Source organism: Antechinus flavipes, chromosome 2 (assembly GCF_016432865.1).
Source record: "Antechinus flavipes isolate AdamAnt ecotype Samford, QLD, Australia chromosome 2, AdamAnt_v2, whole genome shotgun sequence".
NCBI classification, from domain to species: domain Eukaryota; kingdom Metazoa; phylum Chordata; class Mammalia; order Dasyuromorphia; family Dasyuridae; genus Antechinus; species Antechinus flavipes.
The window spans coordinates 36,622,177-36,646,386 of NC_067399.1; the positions used below are offsets into that span (position 1 = coordinate 36,622,177).

Below are 24,210 nucleotides of genomic sequence, written 5' to 3' on the forward strand. Positions count from 1 at the left end.
ATCACACAACGGAAAAGGATCTCAGGCTGCAATGGAATTCAGGGCTTCCTGACAATGAGGCTCTAACCACCGCATCAATGAGCTCCCTTGGGGGTCCGGCCGCCCATACTAAACTTCTTCCAGAAAAGGCTACAAGAACACTGTTTGAAGATTTGTAAAGAAGACAGATGGTCACATATGGGTTAGACAAGCCCTACTTTGTGTGTGTGTGTGGGGGGGGGATTATTTGATTGTGTCACCTCATGATTCTTGGCCGGGAAAGGAATCAAGATCAGAACTTATCACAGCCATGGTATCTTCCTCTGAGACACAGAAACCTCCCCCTGAGGCAGCCCAGAGAAACTGCCCCCATCCCAGCTTAGGGGAAGGAGAGGCCCCTGGGGCCCTGATGCTCCCTCAGCAGCTGCTGGGCAGGTTTTTGTTCGGGGCTGTATCACTGTGGGAGGAGAACTATAGTACTGCTGACAGTAATAGACTGCAGCGTCCTCAGCCTCCATGTTGCTGATTGTGAGGGAGAAATCTGTCCCAGAGCCACTGCCACTGAACCGGGCAGGGACCCCCGACTGCAGGGTGGTTGCATACCTAATGAGGAGCCGAGGGGGCTGGCCTGGTTTCTGTTGGTACCAGTGTAGGTTGGTGCTGATACTCTGACTGGCCTTGCAGGACATGGTGACTCTCTCTCCTGGAGACGCAGCCAGGGAGGCTGGAGACTGGGTCAGCACAATGGCCCCTCGGGCATCTGGAATCACAAACACAAGAGAAACAGTGAGAACATTGCCAGGCTATATTCACAAAAAGAGAAATGTCTCTGACAATCAATGAAACATTGAGGAGCTGGGCCCTGCCCCATGACCCCGCAAACAGACATATTTTTTCTCTGACCCACAAAATCCCAAATTTCCCTAGAGCGACAAAAGACAGGCCTGTCTATGCTCTTCTTCACTCACCTGGGATCCAGAGCAACAGGAGAAAGAGCATCTGAGCCTGGGACCCCATCTCCATGTGCCTGAGCTCTGAGCTGCCCAGCCCCTGCCTCCCCAGCTGCCGTTTTATAGTTGTCTCTGCGGAACTTCCTGGGCTGGGAGTGAGCCATGCAAAGCAGCCCAGGGAGGGAGGCTTCTGCTCAGAGGCAGGACCAATGATCTCCCCTCCTGGCTAGCCCAGAATCCTGAGCTGTATCAGGGGAGCAGTCCCCTTCTGGGACCTTGGGATGGGGATATCCTGGGAGATTAGTTCTTATTCTGTCCCCATGGACCTGAAATTATCAAAACTTCCAAGAAAACTCAAGACCAGTATGGTACCATCCTGATGACATTCACATATATGACCACTCATTTCAAAGGGGGTCACCCTGCCTTGTAGCCTGAATTGCTCCCTCCCATCCCTCATAATTCTTATGAGATTCCCCACCTGTTCACAGAAATAACTACATGTGAATGTCAGGAAGAACTTTGCAGCATTCCAATCAGTATAACAGAAGCGAGTCATTTCCTTCTCCTGATATATATAATATTGGATTTCCTCCTCACTGCATGACTGGCAGAGCCACTGAAGGAAGTCCCTGCTACCAAAGTCCTTGGAAATGTCAACTGATTCAGCACCTGAAATGGATCTCATTTGATTAGAAGAAATGGCTTTAATGGAGAGAAATTATCATCACTTTTTCCTGTACTTGGAGAACTAAATGACCTCTCCCTCCAACCTGCATTGAAATCTCCAACATGTGACAACTTTCCTCAGTCCTCTGTGAGCTCCTGGGGAGCGGGGACCAGCTTACTGTTGCCCTTGTGTCTCTGGTCCTTAGCACAAGGCTTGGCCCCTAACAAATGCCTAATCTGTATTTTTTCATGTATTAATTTATTCATTGATTAAATAGAGTGTATAAGAAATCAAGATTTAGAGGGACCCCTCTACATCAAGAGAAACTTCTTTTTCTTCCTCATTGACCCCACTGTGGAGATCATCTTTGGGAACTTTGGAATTTATATGAATTCCCATTCAAATAGAGTAGCCACAGGATCCTTTAGGAAGAATGGAAAGTGAACTGATGCTAAGTGAAATGAGCAGAACCAGGAGATCATTATATACTTCAACAATGATACTGTTTGAGGATGTATTCTGATGGAATCTCTTCGATAAAGAGAAGTAATTCAGTTTCAGTTGATCAAGGATGCACAGAAGCAGCTACCATGTTTCCCCAATAATAAGACACTGTCTTATTATTTTTTTGGACAGAAAAACACCAGAGGGCTTATTTTCAGGGGAGGACTTATTTTAATGAACATTGACAACAATTTTAATAAACAAGTAAATGTGAACAAAAAAAAGTACCTTTATTCAATAATGATCATGTCATCTTCTTCAACAACATCCTCATAAGTGTCCATACCCCGAATTCCATCCTGATTGTCTTGCGCCTCTATTTCCTTTGGAAGAAGTGGACCCAATCTGTCATGTCCAGCAATATAGCTCTCTTTAAGTGAACATGTCCTGTCCAGGTAACCTGCTTATAGTGCCTTGGCGACACAGGTGTCAGTAATTTTATCCCATGACTTCTTCACCCAAGTCATGGCTTCTTGCAGACAGGGCTTCACAAAGTTTCCACACTGATTTCTTTCCATTCTCTTTTCAATATAGTCATTGACTTCCATGTGCAAATGGTCCTTGAATGGCTTGTTTATTGCAATATCAAGGGTCTGGAGATAGGTAGTCATTCCTGCAGGAATCATTACTTGATCTATTCTTCTCTCTGCAAGGAAGTTCTTCATTTCTTTAGTGCGATGAGTGCTGGCTGAGTTCTTCCCCTTTTATCCTCCATTATGCCCCCTCACTCCTGCTTACATACCGGATTTTTATGTTGTCCTGCCTCCGCTCTCCTCCGCGGCACTGCTCTCAATGGTGCCAGCAAGCAAATCACTGGGGAAGAACAGGATGTTTTGATCCAGCAGTGTTTCTACTGGGCTTATACCCCAAAGAGATACTAAAGAAGGGAAAGGGACCTGTATGTGCCAAAATGTTTGTGGCAGCCCTGTTTGTAGTGGCTAGAAACTGGAAATTTAATGGATGCCCATCAATTGGAGAATGGCTGGGTAAATTGTGGTATATGAGTGTTATGGAATATTATTGTTCTGTAAGGAATGCCCAGCAGGATGAATACAGAGAGGAGTGGTTAGATTTACATGAACTGATGCTGAGTTAAATGAGCAGAACCAGGAGATCATTCTATACTTCAACAATGATACTGTTTGAGGATGTATTCTGATGGAAGTGGATCTCTTTGATAAAGAGAGCTAATTCAGTTTCAATAGATCAAAGATGGACAGAAGCAGCTACACCCAAAGAAAGAACACTGGGAAAAGAATATAAACTGCTTGCATTTTTGTTTTTCTTCCCGGGTTATTTCTACCTTCTGAATCCAATTCTCCCTGTGCAACAAGAGAACTGTTCAGTTCTGCACACATATATTGTATCTAGGATATACTGTAACCTATTCAACATATAAAGGACTGCTTGCCATCTGGGGGAGGGGGTGGAGAGAGGAAGGGGAAAAATCGGAACAGAAGTGAATGCAAGGGATAATGCTGTAAAAAAATTACCCTGGTATGGGTTCTATCAATAAAAAGTTATTTAAAAAAAAAAAAAAAAGGAAGAACAGGATAACGCGCTTACTGCTGCAGCTCTGATTGGATGCAGCTCGGAACGCGGCTGTGCATTTCACCGGGGGGAAAGGGGGGGGGGGGAACGGTGCATACAGAGGGTACCATAATGTAGCATGTAGCGTAGGGGATCACCTTCACTACAGTAGCAATCTCAATAGGGCTTATTTTCGGGGAGGGCTTATTATCGGGGAAACATGGTACACCCAAAGAAAGAAAACTGGGAAATGAATGTAAACTATTTGCATTTTTGTTTTTCTTCCCGGGTTATTTATACCTTCTGAATCCAATTCTCCCTGTGCAACAAGAAAACTGTTTGGTTCTGCACACATATATGGTATTTAGGATATATTGTGACATATTTAACATATAAAGGACTGTTTGCCATCTGGGGGAGGGGGTGGAGGAAGGGAGGGGAAAAATCGGAACAGAAGCGAGTGCAAGGGATAATGCTGTAAAAAATTACCCTGGCATGGATTCTGTCAATAAAAAGTTATTTAAAAAAAAAAAAAAACAAACAAACAAAGAAACCACATAAAATAGAAAAAAGAAGAAGAATGTAAAGGCAGCTCAGTGCAAACAGACCAGTCTTAGTGACAGGAAGACCTGAGTTCAAATATGAAATCAGACTTTTAGTAGATGTGGGACATTGGGCATATCCCTTAACTCTGATGCTCCCTTTGCCTGAAAAAGGTCCACATGACTCCCAAGCTATAATTTGGTACAGAAGTGAAAGGAAATGTCTCTTCCCTAGCCAATCATGTTTCCCATCAGTCCCCAACACTGTCCCCAGACACATATAGAGGCTCTGCCCTTGCTGGATCCAGCAGGGTCAGCCTAGCTTCTCTCCATCCCAGCTCCTTCCCTCAGGGGTCACTAAGGCATGGTCATGGCTGTGCTGGGCAGCTGTCCCCCATTGCTCCTTCCCATCACTGTGTCCTGTCTCTATCCTCCCCTGCACATGGCCAGGCCGTGTTCTCAGCTCATAGGAAATAAAAGCCACTGCCACAGATGGGCCCTGAGCTCTGGCTGCAGCCCTTCTGCCCTCCACAGCCTGCGGGTGGTATTTTCTCTTTTCCTCCAGAATCAGACCTTTTGCACTGCTGGGTATTGGGGAAAATAGTGAGGCTACATTGACAGATAAGACAGGTGGAGGTAGCTCATAGGAGATCCATTGTTAAAGGATAAATGACTTGGCAACAAGTGGCCTTTCTGCTATGAGTGTGAGAGGATAATCAAGATTCACAGTCCTGTTGGGATTCTGGGAGATTGTATGGACAGAAAATAATAGGAAAGCTTGGAACAGAGAGGGGCAATGGAAGGGGAGAAAACAGATGTTTTCTCATGCAGGAGTGTGGTAGTCCAGTGTAAGTACCATCCCACAACTACATGGAAAATAAAATCAAAACAGGAATTAGCCTTTTTCTCTGAGGTCGAAAAATCTTCCCGTGAGGCAGCCCAGAAAATCTGTATCCTAACTCAGGGGAAAAGGCTCAGTTATATCTTTCATCCAAAGTATTTAAAACTCCTTTATTCCACTAAAGGTCAGTTTTGTTCCCTGTGTGATTAAATTTAAGATTGGCAGAATAAGATATTCCTGATTTTAATATTATTGCATTATGGAACATTGTTTTTCCAAGATCTTCTCTGGAGTTTACTAGATGCTACTAGTCTTTTGTGATATGGAGTCATTCCTTGTGCCTTGAAGTGCTCCTTTCTGGGATTTTACCACATTTTTTTTCTGCCCTATATATGACAAGAGTGTTAGGCATGAGGTTCCTGGAACTTTTCTCTTACCCTGTCATCTGAGCATAAACATACAGAGAATAAAATAGCTCTTTAATGAGATAGAAAACTGTCAAGTATTTTGGAGGAATAGAATAGAAATTAAATGATTAGCATATGAAAAGTGCTTTGCAAAAATTTAAATGCAACATAATTTCTCATTAATATTATTAATATAAAATTCAGATAGTTTAAGAGTCCTAGTTATGCTCATAGAGGCAACAGAACTAGGTTAAACACATTTCATAAGCCTCAAGACCAGTGATCTCTCTACCAGGAGATCCAGGTCATTGAGATCTCATTCTAACTATTAGCCACAGATGAGATGTGGGGTGGGGGAAGGCTCAGAGATAGGAAGAGTTCAGGATGAATCCTAAGTCAGAGTCTTAAAGAGTTTAAAGGTAGTTGTCATCCTCTACAGCACTGAGACAAGTAGGAGAAGAGGAAGGTTGGGGAGAGGGGTGAGACAAGATTTGTTTTGGACATGTTGACTTTAAGATCTACTGGACTTCCAATTAAGTTGTCTGAAAGGCAGTAGGAGATAGCAGTTTGGAGGGTGGCAGAGAGATAAGGACAGGAGAAGCAGATTTCCAAATTGTCAGGAAAGCAACATGAATGAAATAAGTGGGAACTGTTAATATCACCTACTAAAGTGATACAGAGGGTGAAGAGAAGAGAGGCCAGGACAGTTGCCTGAAGGGTACCAGTACTCAGGGGACAGGATCTGGGAAAGGATCAAGAAAAGATGATGGAGAAACTCTGACCAATATAATGACCCAGACAATCAGGTCTCCAGAGGAACAATGATGAAGTTCTCCACCCACCTTCTTTTTTAAAAAAACATTCAATAGATGTTTATTGTTTGCATTTGGAAATGTCTAGAGGAAAAATAAAATATCACATCCATTTGAAAGTATTCTCATTAAATAAGTGTTTCCAATGTTGATTTGTGTATTTTTTAATTGCAAGATCATCTTACTTCTTTTATTTTATTTAATTTTATTTTAAAATAACTTTTTATTGATAGAAACCATGCCAGGTTAATTTTTTACAGCATTATCCCTTGCACTCAATTCTGTTCCGATTTTTCCCCTCCCTCCCTCCACCCCCTCCCCCAGATGGCAAGTAGTCCTTTTACATGTTAAATAGGTTACAGTATATCCTAGATACAATATATGTGTGCAGAACCAAACAGTTCTCTTGTTGCACAGGGAGAATTGGATTCAGAAGGTATAAATAACCCGGGAAGAAAGACAAAAATGCAAGCAGTTTATATTCATTTCCCAGTATTCTTTCTTTGGATGTAGCTGCTTCTGTCCATCCTTGATCAATTGAGACTGAATTAGCTCTCTTTATCAAAGAGATCCACTTACATCAGAATAGATCCTCAAACAGTATCACTGTTGAGGTATATAATGATCTCCTGGTTCTGCTCATTTCACTCAGCATCAGTTCATGTAAGTCTCGCCAGTCCTCTCTGTATTCATCCTGCTGGGCATTCCTTACAAAATAGTAATATTCCATAACATTCATATACTATAATTTACCCAGCCATTCTCCAATTGATGGGCATCCATCCAATTTCCAGCTTCTAGCCACTGCAAAGAGAGCTGCCACAAACATTTTGGCACATACAGGTCCCTTTCCCTTCTTTAGTATCTCTTTGGGGTATAAGCCCAGTAGAAACACTGCTGGATCAAAGGGGATACACAGTTTGATAACTTTTTGAGCATGGTTCCAAATTGTTCTCCAGAACAGCTGGATGTGTTCACAATTCCACCAATAATGTATCAGTGTCCCTGTTTTCCCACATCCCCTCCAACATTCCCCATTATCTTTCCCTGTCATTCTAGCCAATCTGACAGGTGTGTAGTGGTATCTCAGAGTTGTCTTAATTGGCATTTCTCTGATTAATTATGACCTGGAGCATCTTTTCATATGCCTATAAATAGTTTTAATTTCTTCGTCTGAGAATTGTCTGTTCACATCCTTTGACCATTTATCAATTGGAGAATGGCTTGATTTCTTATAAATTAGAGTCAGTTCTCTATATATTTTGGAAATGAGGCCTTTATCAGAACATTTGACTGTAAAAATGTTTTCCCAGTTTATTGTTTCCCTTCTAATCTTGTTTGCATTTGTTTTGTTTGTACAAAAACTTTTCAATTTGATATAATCAAAAATTTCCATTTTGTGGTCAATAGTGATCTCTAGTTCTTCTTTGGTCATAAATTTCTCCCTCTTCCACAGGTCTGAGAGGTAAACTATCCTATGCTCTTCCAAATTATTTATCATCTCATTCTTTATGCCTAAGTCATGAACCCATTTTGACCTTATCTTGGTGTACGGTGTTAAGTGTGGGTCAATGCCTAGTTTCTGCCATACTAATTTCCAATTTTCCCAGCAATTTTTGTCAAATAATGCATTCTTATCCCAAAAACTGGTGTCTTTGGGTTTGTCAAACCCTAGATCATTAAAGTTATTGGCTGTTTTGTCCTTTGAACCTAACCTATTCCATTGATCAACTAGTCTATTTCTTAGCCAGTACCAGATGGTTTCAGTAACTGCTGCTTTATAATATAATTTTAAATCTGGTACAGCTAGTTGGCTTAAGTCTCTCAAGCATGGTCATTGCTGGGATAAAGCATTTAGTTTGGTAGAAAGGATTTGTTTTCATTCACATCACTGCACTCCTTCTATGTCTTGTTTAACTAGAGATGCTTAGGGAAGTCAATGGAAAGGCAGGTGGGAAGGGAGAAAAAAAGAGAAACAAAGAATTCTTAAGAAGGGGGAGAATACAGACTCATCCGAAATAGAAGCTCCAAATATGTCAGGTGGTAAAAGAATGGGGCAGCTATTGGATGATCCATAGCCTCATGCTCTGTGCTGATGACATGCGGAACAATGGAGAAGGACCCCACTGGCTTGGCTTGAGCCCTCTCAGTGAGCTTAGGAAGGATGTGATAAAAAGGGGTCTCAGCATGGGCGCCCATGGCTGAGTGGGCTTCTGCCCAGCTGGAAGACCCGGACTCTGGTGAGTGTCTGACAGACCATGATGCTCCCCTGATGTTCTGCCTCAGTGAAACCACAAATAAACAGTCCAACAAACTGACTCTGCAGAGGAGCCGCACCTGATATGGGGCAGGGAGTGACGGCCTTCAAGTATCAAAAGGGCTGTGACAAGGAGGAGGGGGTGACTTCTTCTGCCTGATACCGAAGTACAGAAAGTGATGAAAAACTTCCGGTTAAGATGGCGGAGAGGAGGCTCACAGCTGCATAAGCTCCACGCTTTCTCTCACTATCCATTTCATTACAAGCCTCTGAATCAATGCTTGACTGAAAAAAACCCACAAATAGTTACCAAGAGAAGCCATCCTTGAGATCCGCCAAGAAGGTCTGTCTTTACTGGAGGGCTGGGGCGGTTTTAGATCGGGCGCAGGCGGCGGGCAGCGGCAGTGAGGGCACAGGAGCAGACTGGAGAGGGGGTGGAGAGTGATCGTAACCGTCTCTGTGGGGAGAGCTTCGCTACAGGTTTGGATACTTTGCTCCGGCAGCAAGTCAACAGCCCAGCAGAGAAGCTAAAAACACCGGGGCTGAAGAATACAACCCCAAACAGCTGGAGTCTCTCAGGACCTGGCCGCCCCCCCTTCCCCCCCCTCAGTGACTCAGCACGCTTTGGGATCTCAGAGCGCAGGCGCAGCACAGTCCTGCTAGTGCCTTACTGCTGCCCCCTACAGTCTGTAGAGGAAGCTCGATAACACACCCAGCCCCCCCCAAAGAAAGACTCCAGTTTTTTCTGTTTTTCTTTGGTAGTTTGTCTCTGATTAATAGACAGAATGAGCAAGAAGCTGAAGAGGACTTTAACCCTTGACAGCTTCTATACAGATAGAGAGCAGACTCTAAATCCTGAGGAGACTAAAAACAGGCAGTCCCCAGGTGAATCCCCAAAGGAGGAGATCGTCTGTTCCTCAGCACAGATGAACCTCATAGAAGTGATTAAAAAGGCTCTCACAAGGGAGCTAGAAGAAAAATGGGGAAAGCAGAGTGAGGCTTGGCAAAAGGAGAGGGAAGCTTGGGAAAAGGAGAGGGAGGCTTGCAAAAGAGCCTGGAGAAAGTTAAAGAGAGAGTGGATAAAGAAGTAAAATCCTTGAAAAATAGGATTAGTGAACTGGAAACAGAAAACAGCTCTCTAAAAAACAAAATTGGCGAAATGGAAAAAAATTCCACAGAACAAAAGAACTCAATTGGACAATTAGAAAAAGATTTTAAAAAAGTGAGTGAAGAGAATACTTCACTGAAAATCAGAATTGAACAAGTGGAATTGAATGACTCGAGGAGACAAGAAGAATCAGTCAAGCAAATCCAAAAAAATCAAACAATGGAGAAAAATGTGAAATACCTTCTGGGGAAGACAACAGACCTGGAAAACAGATCCAGGAGAGACAATCTGAGAATCATTGGACTCCCAGAAAAACATGATGAAAAAAAGAGCCTGGACACTGTCTTCCAGGAAATTATCAAAGAGAACTGCCCAGAAGTCATAGGAACAGAGGAAAAAATAAACATTGAAAGGATTCATCGATCACCCACTGAAAGGGATCCTAAAATCAAAACACCAAGGAATATAGTGGCCAAATGCCAGAACCCTCAGATGAAAGAAAAAATATTGCAAGCGGCTAGAAAAACATAATTCAAGTATCAAGGAGCCACAATAAGGATCACCCAGGATCTGGCAGCATCCACATTAAAAGATCGAAGGGCCTGGAATATGATATTCCGAAAGGCTAAGGAACTTGGTATGCAACCAAAAATAACTTACCCAGCGAGAATGAGCATCTTTTTCCAGGGAAGAAGATGGACATTCAACGAAGTAAGCGAATTTCATCTATTTCTGATGAAAAAACCAGAACTTAACAAAAAGTTTGATCTACAAATATAGAACTCAAGAGAAATCTAAAAAGGTAAAGATTAATCTTGGGAACTATATTTTGACTATATAGATGTATAAAGAATACATGTATACCTTGTTCTAGAAATTGATGTGGAAAGGACATTGTACCAGAAAAAGGGTAAAGTGGGGGTAGTACAACTCATGAAGAGGCATAGGAAACCTATTATATCTGAGAGAAAGAATGGAGGGGGATGAATATAGTGGGTATCTTACTGCCTTCAGAATTGGCTTTAAGTGAAAAATCTTAAGACATATTCAATCTATGGTGAAACTTCTCCCATCTCATTGAAAAGTGAGAAGGGAAAAGTGGAAAGGGAAGGAATAAGCTAAGCGGAAGGGAATACGGGAACTGGGAGGGAAGGGGTAAGATAGGGGGAGGAACTCTAAGGCGGGGGGAGGATACTAAAAAGGGAGGGCTGTGAGAAGCAAGGGTGCTCACAAGCTTAATACTTGGAAGGGGGGGAAAGGGGAAAGAAGGGAGGAAAGCATAAACCGGGGTTAACAAGATGGCAAGTAATACAGAATTGGTCATTCTAACCATAAACGTGAACGGGGTAAACTCCCCCATAAAGAGAAAGCGGTTAGCAGAATGGATTAAAAGCCAGAATCCTACAATATGTTGTTTACAGGAAACACACCTGAAGCGGGGAGATACATGCAGGTTAAAGGTAAAAGGTTGGAGCAAAATCTACTATGCTTCAGGTGAAGTCAAAAAAGCAGGGGTAGCCATCCTGATCTCAGATCAAGCTAAAGCAAAAATTGACCTAATTAAAAGAGATAAGGAAGGACACTATATCTTGCTAAAGGGTAGCATGGATAATGAAGCACTATCTATATTAAACATATATGCACCAAGTGGGGTAGCATCTAAATTCTTAAAAGAGAAACTAAGAGAGCTGCAAGAAGAAACAGACAGTAAAACTATAATAGTGGGAGATCTTAACCTTGCACTCTCAGAATTAGATAAATCAAACCACAAAATAAATAAGAAAGAAGTCAAAGAGGTAAATAGAATACTAGAAAAGTTAGATATGATAGATCTCTGGAGAAAATGTAATGGAGACAGAAAGGAATACACTTTCTTTTCAGCAGTTCATGGAACCTATACAAAAATTGACCATATATTAGGACATAAAAACCTCAAACTCAAATGCAGTAAGGCAGAAATAGTAAATGCATCCTTTTCAGACCACGATGCAATGAAAATTACATTCAACAAAAAACCAGGGGGAAGTAGACCAAAAAATAATTGGAAACTAAATAATCTCATACTAAAGAATGATTGGGTGAAACAGCAAATCATAGACATAATTAATAACTTCACCCAAGAAAACGATAATAATGAGACATCATACCAAAATGTATGGGATGCAGCCAAAGCGGTAATAAGGGGAAATTTCATATCTCTAGAGGCCTATTTGTATAAAATAGAGAAAGAGAAGGTCAATGAATTGGGTTTGCAATTAAAAATGCTAGAAAAGGAACAAATTAAAAACCCCCAGTCAAACACTAAACTTGAAATTCTAAAAGTAAAAGGTGAGATCAATAAAATTGAAAGTAAAAAACTATTGAATCAATTAATAAAACTAAGAGTTGGTTCTATGAAAAAACCAACAAAATAGACAAACCCTTAGTAAATCTGATTAAAAAAAGGAAAGAGGAAAATCAAATTGTTAGTCTTAAAAATGAAAAGGGAGAACTCACCACTAACGAAGAGGAAATTAGAGCAATAATTAGGAGTTACTTTGCCCAACTTTATGCCAATAAATTCGACAACTTAAATGAAATAGAAAAATACCTCCAAAAATGCAGCTTGCCCAAACTAACAGAGGAAGAAGTAAATATCCTAAACAGTCCCATCTCAGAAAAAGAAATAGAACAAACTATCAATCAACTCCCTAAGAAAAAATCCCCAGGACCAGATGGATTTACATGTGAATTCTACCAAACATTTAAAGAACAATTAACTCCAATGTTATATAAACTATTTGAAAAAATAGGGATTGAAGGAGTCCTACCAAACTCCTTTTATGACACAGATATCATACTTTTCTGGAAGTCCGATGATTCTCAGGTTGTCTCTCCTGGATCTGTTTTCCAGGTCTGTTGTCTTCCCCAGAAGTTATTTCACATCCTTTTCCATTGTTTGATTTTTTTGGATTTGCTTGACTGATTCTTCTTGTCTCCTCGAGTCATTCAATTCCAATTGTTCGACCCTGATTTTCAGTGAGGTATTTTCTTCACTCACTTTTTTAAGATCTTTTTCTAATTGTCCAATTGAGTTCTTTTGTTCTGTGGAATTTTTTTCCATTTCGCCAATTTTGTTTTCCAGTTCACCAATCCTATTTTTCAAGGATTGGTTTCTTTATCCACTCTCTCTTTAACTGACTTCTCCAGGCTCTTTTGCCAAGCCTCCCTCTCCTTTTGCAGAGCCTCCCTCTCTTTTTGCAAAGCCTCCTTCTCCTTTTGCCAAGCCTCCTTCCCCTTTTGCAGAGCCTCCCTCTCCTTTTCCATTTTTCTTCTAGCTCCCTTGTGAGAGCCTTTTTAATTTCCTCCATGAGATTCATCTGTGCTGAGGGACATGAGGTCTCCTCCTTCGGGGATTCACCTGGGGACTGTTTGTTTTTAGTCTCCTCAGGGTTTGGAGTCTGCTCTTTATCTGTATAAAAGCTGTCCAGGGTTAAATTCTTTTTCAGTTTCTTGCTCATTCTGTCTATTTATCAAAGACAAACTATCAAAGAAACAGAAGGAAAAAAACCCCTTGAATGGAGGCTGTTTTCTTTGGGGGAGGGGCAGGGTATTCGTGAGGCACGGGTCCTACTGTGCTATGGCGCCTGCGCACTGAGATCCCAGCGCTCTGAGATCCGAGCGGGCTAAGACACTGTAGGGGAGGGGTGGCCAGGTCCCGAGAGACTCCAGCTGTTTGGGGTTGTATTCTTCACCCCCGGTGTTTTTAGCTTCTCTGCTGGGCTGCTGACTTGCTCCTGTAGCAAAGCTCTCCCCACAGAGACGGCTGCGATCGCGCCCCACCCCCTCTCCGCTCTACCCAGTTCTGAGCTGCTATCTGTGCTCTGGTTGCAGCTGCTGCTGCCCGCAGACTGCTTCCAAATACCGTCCCCGACCTCGCGCAAAAACAGACCTTTCTTGACGAGTCTCAAGGATGGTTTCTCTTGGTAAGTAATTGTATGGTTTTTTTTCAGTCGAGCATTAATTCAGAGGCATGAAATGAAATGAATAGTGAGAGAAAAACACGGAGGTTACACAGAAGTGTATTTCCTCTCCGCCATCTTGGCCGGAAGTCCTATGACACAGATATGGTACTGATACCTAAACCAGGTAGGCTGAAAACAGAGAAAGAAAATTATAGACCAATCTCCCTAATGAATATTGATGCTAAAATCTTAAATAAAATATTAGCAAAAAGATTACAGAAAATTGTCACCAGGATAATACACTATGACCAAGTAGGATTTATACCAGGAATGCAGGGCTGGTTCAATATTAGGAAAACTATTAGCATAATTGACTATATCAATAACCAAACAAACAAAAACCACATGATCATCTCAATAGATGCAGAAAAAGCATTTGATAAAACCAACATCCATTCCTAATAAAAACACTTGAGAGCATAGGAATAAATGGACTTTTCCTTAAAATAGTCAGGAGCATATATTTAAAACCATCAGTAAGCATCATATGCAATGGGGAAAAACTGGAACCTTTCCCAGTAAGATCTGGAGTGAAGCAAGGTTGCCCACTATCACCATTATTATTTAATATCGTATTAGAAACACTAGCCTCGGCAATAAGAGTCGAGAAAGATATAAAAGGAATTAGAGTAGGCAATGAGGAAACCAAACTATCACTCTTTGCAGATGATATGATGGTATACCTAGAGAACCCCAGAGATTCTACCAAAAAGCTATTGGAAATAATTCATAATTTTAGCAAAGTAGCTGGCTACAAAATAAATCCCCATAAATCCTCAGCATTTTTATACATCACCAACAAAACCCAACAGCAAGAGATACAAAGAGAAATTCCATTCAGAATAACTGTTGATACCATAAAATATTTGGAATCTATCTACCAAAGGAAAGTCAGGAATTATATGAGCAAAATTATAAAAAAGTCTCCACACAAATAAAGTCAGACTTAAATAATTGGAAAAATATTAAGTGCTCTTGGATCGGCCGAGCGAACATAATAAAGATGACAATACTCCCTAAACTAATCTATTTATTTAGTGCTATACCAATCAGACTTCCAAGAAAATATTTTATTGATCTAGAAAAAATAACAACAAAATTCATATGGAACAATAAAAAGTCGAGAATCTCAAGGGAATTAATGAAAAAAAAATCAAATGAAGGTGGCCTAGCTGTACCTGATCTAAAATTATATTATAAAGCAGCAGTCACCAAAACCATTTGGTATTGGCTAAGAAATAGATTAGTGGATCAGTGGAAAAGGCTAGGCTCACAAGACAGAATAGTCAATTATAGCAATCTAGTATTTGACAAACCCAAAGCCCCTAACTTCTGGGAAAAGAATTCATTATTTGATAAAAACTGCTGGGATAATTGGAAATTAGTATGGCAGAAATTAGGCATGGACTCACACTTAACACCATATACCAAGATAAGATCAAAATGGGTCTATGACCTAGGCATAAAGAACGAGATTATAAATAAATTAGAGGAACATAGAATAGTTTATCTCTCAGACTTGTGGAGGAGAAAGAAATTTGTGACCAAAGATGAACTAGAGACCATTACTGATCACAGAATAGAAAATTTCGATTACATCAAATTAAAAAGCCGTTGTACAAATAAAAGTAATGCAAACAAGATTAGAAGGGAAGCAACAAACTGGGAAAACATTTTCACAGTTAAAGGTTCTGATAAAGGCCTCATTTCCAAAATATATAGAGAACTGACTCAAATTTATAAGAAATCAAGCCATTCTCCAATTGATAAATGGTCAAAGGATATGAACAGACAATTTTCAGAGGATGAGATTGAAACTATTACCACTCATATGAAAGAGTGTTCCAAATCATTATTGATCAGAGAAATGCAAATTAAGACAACTCTGAGCTACCACTACACACCTGTCAGATTGGCTAAGATGACAGGGAAAAATAATGATGAATGTTGGAGGGGATGCGGGAAAACTGGGACACCAATGCATTGTTGGTGGAGTTGTGAACTAATCCAACCATTCTGGAGAGCAATCTGGAATTATGCCCAAAAAATTATCAAATTGTGCATACCCTTTGATCCAGCAGTGTTTCTATTGGGCTTATATCCCAAAGAAATACTAAAGAAGGGAAAGGGACCTGTATGTGCCAAAATGTTTGTAGCAGCCCTGTTTGTAGTGGCTAGAAACTGGAAAATGAATGGATGCCCATCAATTGGAGAATGGCTGGGTAAATTGTGGTATATGAATGTTATGGAATATTATTGTTCTGTAAGAAATGACCAGCAGGATGAATACAGAGAGGACTGGCGAGACTTACATGAACTGATGCTAAGTGAAATGAGCAGAACCAGGAGATCATTATACACTTCGACAACGATATTGTATGAGGACATATTTTGATGGAAGTGGATTTCTTTGACAAAGAGACCTGAGTTTCAATTGATAAATGACGGACAAAAGCAGCTACACCCAAAGAAAGAACACTGGGAAACGAATGTAAACTATCTGCATTTTTGTTTTTCTTCCCGATTATTTATACCTTCTGAATCCAATTCTCCCTACGCAACAAGAGAACTGTTCGGTTCTGCAAACATATATTGTATCTAGGATATACTGCAACATATCCAACATATAAAGGACTGCTTGCCATCTAGGGGAGGGGGTGGAGGGAGGGAGGGGAAAAAAAAATCGGAACAGAAACGAGTGTCAATATAATGTAATTATTAAATAAAAAATTAAAAAAAAAAAGAAAAAAAGAAAAAAAGAAAAAAAAAAAAAAGAAAAAGAAAGTGATGAAAACGGGGACGGGGCAGAGAGGCCGAGTTTAGACTCAATCTACGAACAGCCTCCCTGGCAGAGAGAACTACGTCCAAGTACAATTGATGATCCGGTCCTAGAGGCACCATCATAAGAATAATAGCTCAGTGTCAGGCACAATGAGAGGCACTTTACAGTCATCATCGCACGTGATTCTCTCAACAACCCTAGAAGACTGAGACAAAGATTAAGTGACGTGTCCAGAATCACACAACGGAAAAGGATCTCAGGCTGCAATGGAATTCAGGGCTTCCTGACAATGAGGCTCGATCCACCGCATCAATGAGAACCTTGGGAGTCCGGCCGCCCATACTAGACTTCTTCCAGGAAAGGCTACAAGAACACTGAAGATTTGGAAAGAGGAGAGACGATCACATATGAGTTAGACAAACCCTACTTGGGATGGGAATTATTTGGACTGTGTCACCTCATGATTCTTGGCTGGGAAAAGAATCAAGCTGGGAACTTATCACAACCCCAGCATCTTCCTCTGAGACCTAGAAGCCTCCCCCTGAGGCAGCCCAGAGAAGCTGCCCCATCCCAGCTGAGGGGAAGGAAAGGCCCCAGGGGCCCTGATGCCTCCTTGAGCAGCTGCTGGGAAGGTTTTTGTTCGAGGCTGTATCACTGTGGGAGCATAGTAATTGCCATACTGACAGTAATAGACAGCAGCGTCCTCAGCCTCCATGTTGCTGATTGTGAGGGAGAAATCTGTCTCAGAGCCACTGCCACTGAACCGGGCAGGGACCCCAGGATGTAGTTTGTTTGTATAATGAATTAGGAGCTTGGGAGCCTCCCCTTGACTTCTGTTGGTACCAATTTAATTGATTACTAACATCCGAGCTGGTCTTGCAGCAAATGGTGACTTTCTTTCCTGTAGACAATGACAAAAATTCTGGAGACTGAGTCACCACCATGGCCCCCCTGGAACCTGGAATGAAAAAAAAGACAGAACATGATCCATATAATTTCATTGTCCTGGACTTTCAATTCAGAACGAACAAGGAAAAGGGAATAGGCCGAATCTCCTTCCTCTCTCCCAACCTCCCCCAGACACATCTCAGAGAAGGCCAGAAAGCAATGGAGCATGTGCAGGATCCCTCACCTGAGATCCAGAGCAGGAGAGAGCAGAGGAGCTGAGCCTGGGCCCCCATCTCCTCTCCTGGCCTTGGATGCTGCTGAGCAGAGACCTCACCCATGAGCTGGCATTTATCTGGGTCTGAGCCTCTGGGGCTGTCCCTGGGGAAACATGCAAATCAACAGATAGGGCAGGGGGAAGTAGAAAGGCAGAATGATCTTAAGAGCTTTCCTTTCAAGTAACTGGATTATTGACAATTTCATCTCATAAAAGACGTTCTAATCCTGTCTCTTCCCTCAAAACAGTGGTGTCAGTCTAATGTTCCCTATCAGTTGTATAGTGACTTAGTTCGTTATCAATATTTTATTGTAATTTTTGTTAATTATGTTTACTTTTTTTAAAAGCTTTTATTCATTTTAAACTTTAATACCTACAAAAACAAAAAAGGAACATTTTTTACTGTATGGGACACACCAGGAAAACGAGATTCAATACAACATGGATTTCTCTTCAACAGTTTCACTTTTTTTGAAACTTTAATAAGCATTACACATTGTTTTCAAAGCTACCCGGTTTTTCTGCATTTTCTTTTGAGTTTTCCTCTGTTCTCTGCTTAGCACTATGCATTTTTTCTTCTCCTTCCCTCCCCAACTCACCCTCCAGAAAGCTTCCATTAAACTTAAGTATATGTATGTAAGTGTATATATGTGTCAAACCACAAAATATGTATTTCTGTTTATCAGGTTTTTATCAGGATATGGATAACAGTGTCCTTTATAGATTCTTTGTTGTTGATATGAGTAAATGTCTTAGTTCAAAGTTTTCCTTAGAACACTATTTCTCTTACAGTGGACAATCTCCTCTTGCTTCTGGTCATTTCACTCCATCATTGAAAACAAGTCTTTCAATATTTTTCTAGAAACAGTATGATTGAGAAAAATATAGATTCATTTCTTATATCCCAGTAACTTTTCATCAAAATCTCTATCACAACTCAATGAGCCATAACCCAATTGTTGCGCATCCCAACTTCCTGTTCTTCCCCACCACAAAAACAGCTATTACTATATTTTTGTATTTAATTTTAAAGTTCTTTTTTTCCTTTTCCCCTTTGTACCTTGCTCTACAGATCTAAGAGAGGAATTGCTGGCTCAAAGTGTCTACACAGTTTTATAACTTCTTGGGAACACTTCCAGATTGCTGTCCAAAATTGTTGGATCGGTTTATTGTTCCACCAGTAGTAAGTCAGTGTTCCAATTTTTCCCTACTCCCTGTCTTCCAACATTTATCATTTCCCTTTCACTCATGTTAGCCAAACTGAAAGGTATTTGCTGATACCTCCAAGTGGTTTTAATTTCTTTTACTGAAATTCTCTTCATACTGAATTAGGATATTTTGTTATATGACTGCATATATTTTTCTTGCTTCAATGAAAAAATGCCTGTTCATATCTTTAACAATTTATCAATTTAGGAATTACTTACATTTCTCTAATTTGTTTTTTCCTTCACACTATTTCAGAATGCCAAAGTATATTTGCCTACCAGGTTATTGTACAGAGAGCACACACAAGACAAGAGCACACAGGGAGATAAGACTGAGCAATACAAGGACATTCTAAAGGTCTCTGAAGATTTGTACAATCAATCGTGAGACACGGACAGGATCACATGGAAAGGCAGACTACATCAAAGAAGGCACTCTGCTCTATGAGCAAAGCAGTGGGGAGTAGCTCGACTAGTGTGAAGTCTGATAATGTACCATCAGTGCAGTGCCAGACTTCAATACCAGCTTTCTCCTTCTGGAAGACATCTGATGACGTTACTAAAAATAGGATGCTACAAAGCATGGGAGAACACAGAGCTACTTCCCTCTGTTGATGACTGGGAAAGCAGGAGAGTATCATCCATTATCCAGACCCCACTCGAGAATGCCATCGTGAAAATGGCACAGAACGTTGATGACGTTCTCTGAACAACCAGATTTTGTCATGATCTTTCTAGGGCCTCATGCCTCACAAACCAAAATCCTTGGTCAGATTGACAAACATGGTGTACAAACCTGTTCTGCTGCTGGCATTTCTTCTGCTAGTGTTGAGCTGAATTGCCCATTTCTTGGCCAATCCTGGAAGACAATTGCTCGCAGGTAGATGACCAACTGCCAGGTGAAGAATTATCCCATTAAGGAGGACTCTGGTGGTAATCTTGATGGCGATGACTGAGACAGAAGACCCTCTCTTCTTTCTGTCTCTGTCTCTGTTTCTGTCTCTCTCTTTCTCTCTGTCTCTGTGTCTCCCTCTTTCTCTCTATCTCTGTGACTGTCATTTTGATCCTAACTATATAAGGGAAGATATTACTGTGAATGCATTATTAAAGGTTGACGCACACTTGACTCAGGCAAGCATGTACTCTCTCAATCTTGGTTCTTTCTATCACTTCTTTCTCTTTCTCTCTCTTTTCATTTTTCCTCTGCTTTCTCTTTCCAAAATCCTACCAAGGGTAAATGTATCCATTTTCTATCCAGATTATACACACCCACACAAACACTCACATATTAACTACAAACTTGGAGAGTCATGTGGTGTTCTTTAAATCCCTTCACTTCGGGACTTCCGGGGCGGAGCCAAGATGGTGGAGCAGGCACAGTGCGGTGCCAGACTCTCTAAGCTCCTCTCATTACCCTCATAACCAACTATTTAATCCAGCCTTAAAAATAACTCTTCACTGATTAAATTCATGAAGATAAGAAGCACTACAACTTACCAGCCGATCCGGAAGCTCGCCAGGAAAGGTTTGTCCTGAGGGGCCAGGAACAGACTAGCACAGGCAGTGAGAGGCTGGCGTCCTGAGCAGACCAGGGGTGGGGGTGATCTCTGTGGCTAGAGAAGTTATAGGGACCATTCTGCTATAGGCTAACTGCTCTGCCTTGATTACAAAGCAGTAAACTGGCAGAGAAGTTAAAGCCTAAAACAGAGGGTCCTCTAAAAAACGCAAGAACCTAACGAGATCTGGCTGTAACCCCTCAAACCCGGAAGTGACTCAGGCAGACTTTACCGTATCCCTGCAGTCACATCCGGCAGTTCGGGGCTTTTGCTGGGGCAGTTACTAATCTGCACAGCATGGGGCACAGCCTGGGCAGCCTCTAATCGGCTGTGGGGGGCTCAGCCTCGGGCAATAGAACCTCCCCAGCTGACTGCGCTTCCTGGGCAGATACTTCTGGTCCCTACAAATCCATTCACTGCTCAGCTGCTAACACCCATAGCCCCAGGGCAGGGTTTGACTTGGGGCAGTGAAACTCTCACTGCTCAGTGTCTAGCCCCAGGGCAGTTGTTATCTCACACAGCTGAGGTTCTTTGCAGGGCACTTTCCCAGCCCGGCCCTGCAGGCCTGAGTTACTTGCGAGTGGGGAACTCTTTCCCAGAGCACTCCAAGTACCTCCCTGCTTTTTGTAGCCGGTTGGCTGGACAGCTACCAGTCCATATACCTTTCACTGCTCTGCAGAGGAAGCTGGTAACCTCCTGGCTCTGAATGCAGACCTTACAGGCTTTAACAAAATGAGTAAAAAAAAATCAAAAGAATGATTGATAGTTTCTACACAGAAAGAGAACAGCTTTTCAACCCTGAAGAGGCTAATAGCAGACAGTCTCCAGACGATTGTTGGTCTCCAATACAAAAGGCTCTTCTAGAAGAGACTATTAAAAAACCTTAAACAAGAACTAGAAGAGAAATGGGGAAAGACACATAACTCACTAAAAGAAAAAATTTGATAAAGTGGAAAAAGAAAACAACTTCCTGAAATGTGAATTGGAAAAGGTAAAAAACAGAGTTTGCGAATTGGAAAAAGAAAATGACTCACTAAAAAAAAAAAATTAATGAAATGGAAAAAAATTGCATAGAGCAAAACAACTCAATTGGGCATATACAAAAAGAAGTTAAAAAAGCTAATGAAGAAAATAACGCACTAAAAATTAGAACTGAACAAATAGAAATGACTGATTCATTGAGACATCAAGAATCAGTCCAGCAAAACCAAAAAAAATGAAAGACTGGGGAAAAATGTCAAATATTTACTTGGAAAAACAACAGACCTGGAAAATAGATCTAGGAGAGATAACCTGAGGATCATCGGACTACCAGAAAATTATGATGAAAAAAAGAGCCTAGATACTATTTTGCAGGAAATCATCAAAGAGAACTGCCCAGAAGTAATAGAACCGGAAGGGAAAATAGGCGTTGAAAGAATTCATCGAACACCTTCTGAAAAAGACCCTAAAATAAAGACTCCAAGGAATATTGTGGCCAAACTTCAGAATTTCCAGACTAAAGAAAAAATTTTACAAGGAGCCAAGAAAAAACAGTTCAAATACTGAGATGCCACAATAAGGGTCACGCAAGATCTGGCTGCCTCAACATTAAAGGATCGAAGGGCTTGGAATCAGATATTCCGAAAGGCAAAAGAACTTGGAATGCAGCCAAGAATAAACTACCCAGCTAAGCTGAGTATTTTTTTCCACGGAAGACGATGGATATTTAATGAAATAGAGGAATTCCATGTTTCTAAGGAAAAAACCAGACTTAAACAAAAAATTTGATCGTCAACAACAGGAATCAAGAGAAGTAGAAAAAGGTAAAAGGAACTCTTGAGAACTGTATTTCTGTTGTGAATATACATAAAAACCATATTGTATAATTTGATTTTACTGATATAACATAAAAAAGGGAAGTAGAAATGGAAAGGGGATAGCATCAGAAAAAGGAAAGAAGGGAGATAAAAAGAGGGAAACTACATGCGACAATGAGGCAAAGTAAACCTGTTGTATATGAGGGAACTTAGAGAGGAGGATGAACATTGTGTAAATCCTACTCTCATCAGAGTTGGCTCAAAGAGGAAAGAATTGACATATTTGTTTTACACAAATTCTTCTCTCACTTCATTAAAAAGTGGGAGAGGAAAAGCGAGAAGGAAAAAGAGTAATAAGGGAAGGGTACAAGAAAGGGGAAGGGATTCAAAGGGAGGAGGGAGGGATACTAAAGAGGGAGAGCTGCGTGACATTAGTGGGACCAATAGGGAAGAAGGGAAGGAGGGCAAGAAAAAGAAAAGTATAATCTGGGGATATTAGGATGGCAGGAAATGCAGAATTGGTTATTTTAACCGCAAATGTGAATGGGATGAACTCTCCCATAAAGAGGAGGTGGATAGCAGACTGGATCAAAAGTCAGAACCCTACAATCTGTTGTTTACAGGAAACACATTTAAAACAAGGAGATACATACAGACTAAAGGTAAAAGGCTGGAGCAGAATCTATTATGCGTCAGGTGAAGTCAAAAAAGCAGGGGTAGCCATCCTTATCTCAGATCAAGCAAAAGCAAAGATTGATCTAATTAAAAGAGATAAGGAAGGAAACTATATCTTGTTTAAGGGTACTATAGACAATGAAGCAATATCAGTATTATACATATATGCACCAAGTGGTATAACATCTAACTTCCTTAAAGAGAAGCTAAGAGAGTTGCGAGAAGAAATAGACAGCAAAACTATAATAGTGGGAGATCTCAATCTTGCGCTCTCAGATTTAGATAAAACAAATCACAAAACAAATAAGAAAGAAATTAAAGAGGTAAATAGAATATTAGAAAAATTAGGTATGATAGATCTCTGGAGAAAACTGAATGGTGACAGGAAGGAGTATACTTTCTTCTCAGCAGTTCATGGAACCCACACAAAAATTGACCATATATTAGGACATAAACACCTCAAAATTAAATGCAGGAAGGCAGAAATAGTAAATGCTTTCTTTTCAGATCACAATGCAATAAAAACTACATTCAACAAAAAGTTAGGTGTAAATAGACCAAAAAGTAATTGGAAACTAAATAATCTCATCTTAAAGAATGATTGGGTGAAACAGCAAATTATAGACACAATTAATAATTTCACTCAAGATAATGACAACAATGAGACATCATATCAAAATTTATGGGATGCAGCCAAAGCAGTAATAAGGGGAAATTTTATATCCTTAGAGACTTACTTGAATAAAATAGAAAAAGAGAAGATCAATGAATTGGGCCTGGAACTTAAAAAGTTAGAAAAAGAACAAATTAAAAACCCTCAATCAATTACTAAACTTGAAATTCTAAAATTAAAAGGAGAAATTAATAATATAGAAAGTAAAAAAACTATTGAACTAATAAATAAAACTAAGAGTTGGTTTTATGAAAAAAACCAATAAAATTGATAAACTTTTGGTAAATATGATTAGAAAAAGGAGAGAGGGAAATCAAATTGGCAGTCTTAAAAATGAAAAATGAGAACTTACCACTGATGAAGAGGAAATTAAAGAAATAATAAGGGGTTACTTTGCCCAACTTTATGCCAATAAATTTGATAACCTAAGTGAAATGGATGACTACCTCCAAAAATATAGGCTTCCCAGATTATCAGAGGAGGAAGTAAATTGCTTAAATAGTCCCATTTCAGAAAAATAAATAGAACAAGCTATTAATCAACTCCCTAAAAAAAAAATCCCCAGGACCAGATGGATTTACATGCAAATTATACCAAACATTCAAAGAACAATTAGCCCCAATGTTTTATAAACTATTTGAAAAAATAGGGAATGAAGGAGTCCTACCAAACTTCTTTTATGACACGGACATGGTACTGATACCTAAACCAGGTAGATTGAAAACAGAGAAAGAAAATTATAGATCAATCT

The 24,210-nt window shown here is 40.5% G+C and overlaps 1 gene segment (V, D, J or C); it reads right to left on the reverse strand.

Annotated features, from left to right (window-relative positions):
• Nucleotides 1–281: 281 nt before the first annotated feature.
• Nucleotides 282–1,010, reverse strand: LOC127546374 (immunoglobulin kappa variable 3-15-like). The segment is given in 2 exon segments: nucleotides 282–739; nucleotides 948–1,010. Coding segments are annotated over 2 exon segments (513 nt in total).
• Between the last annotated feature and the right edge of the window lie 23,200 nt (nucleotides 1,011–24,210).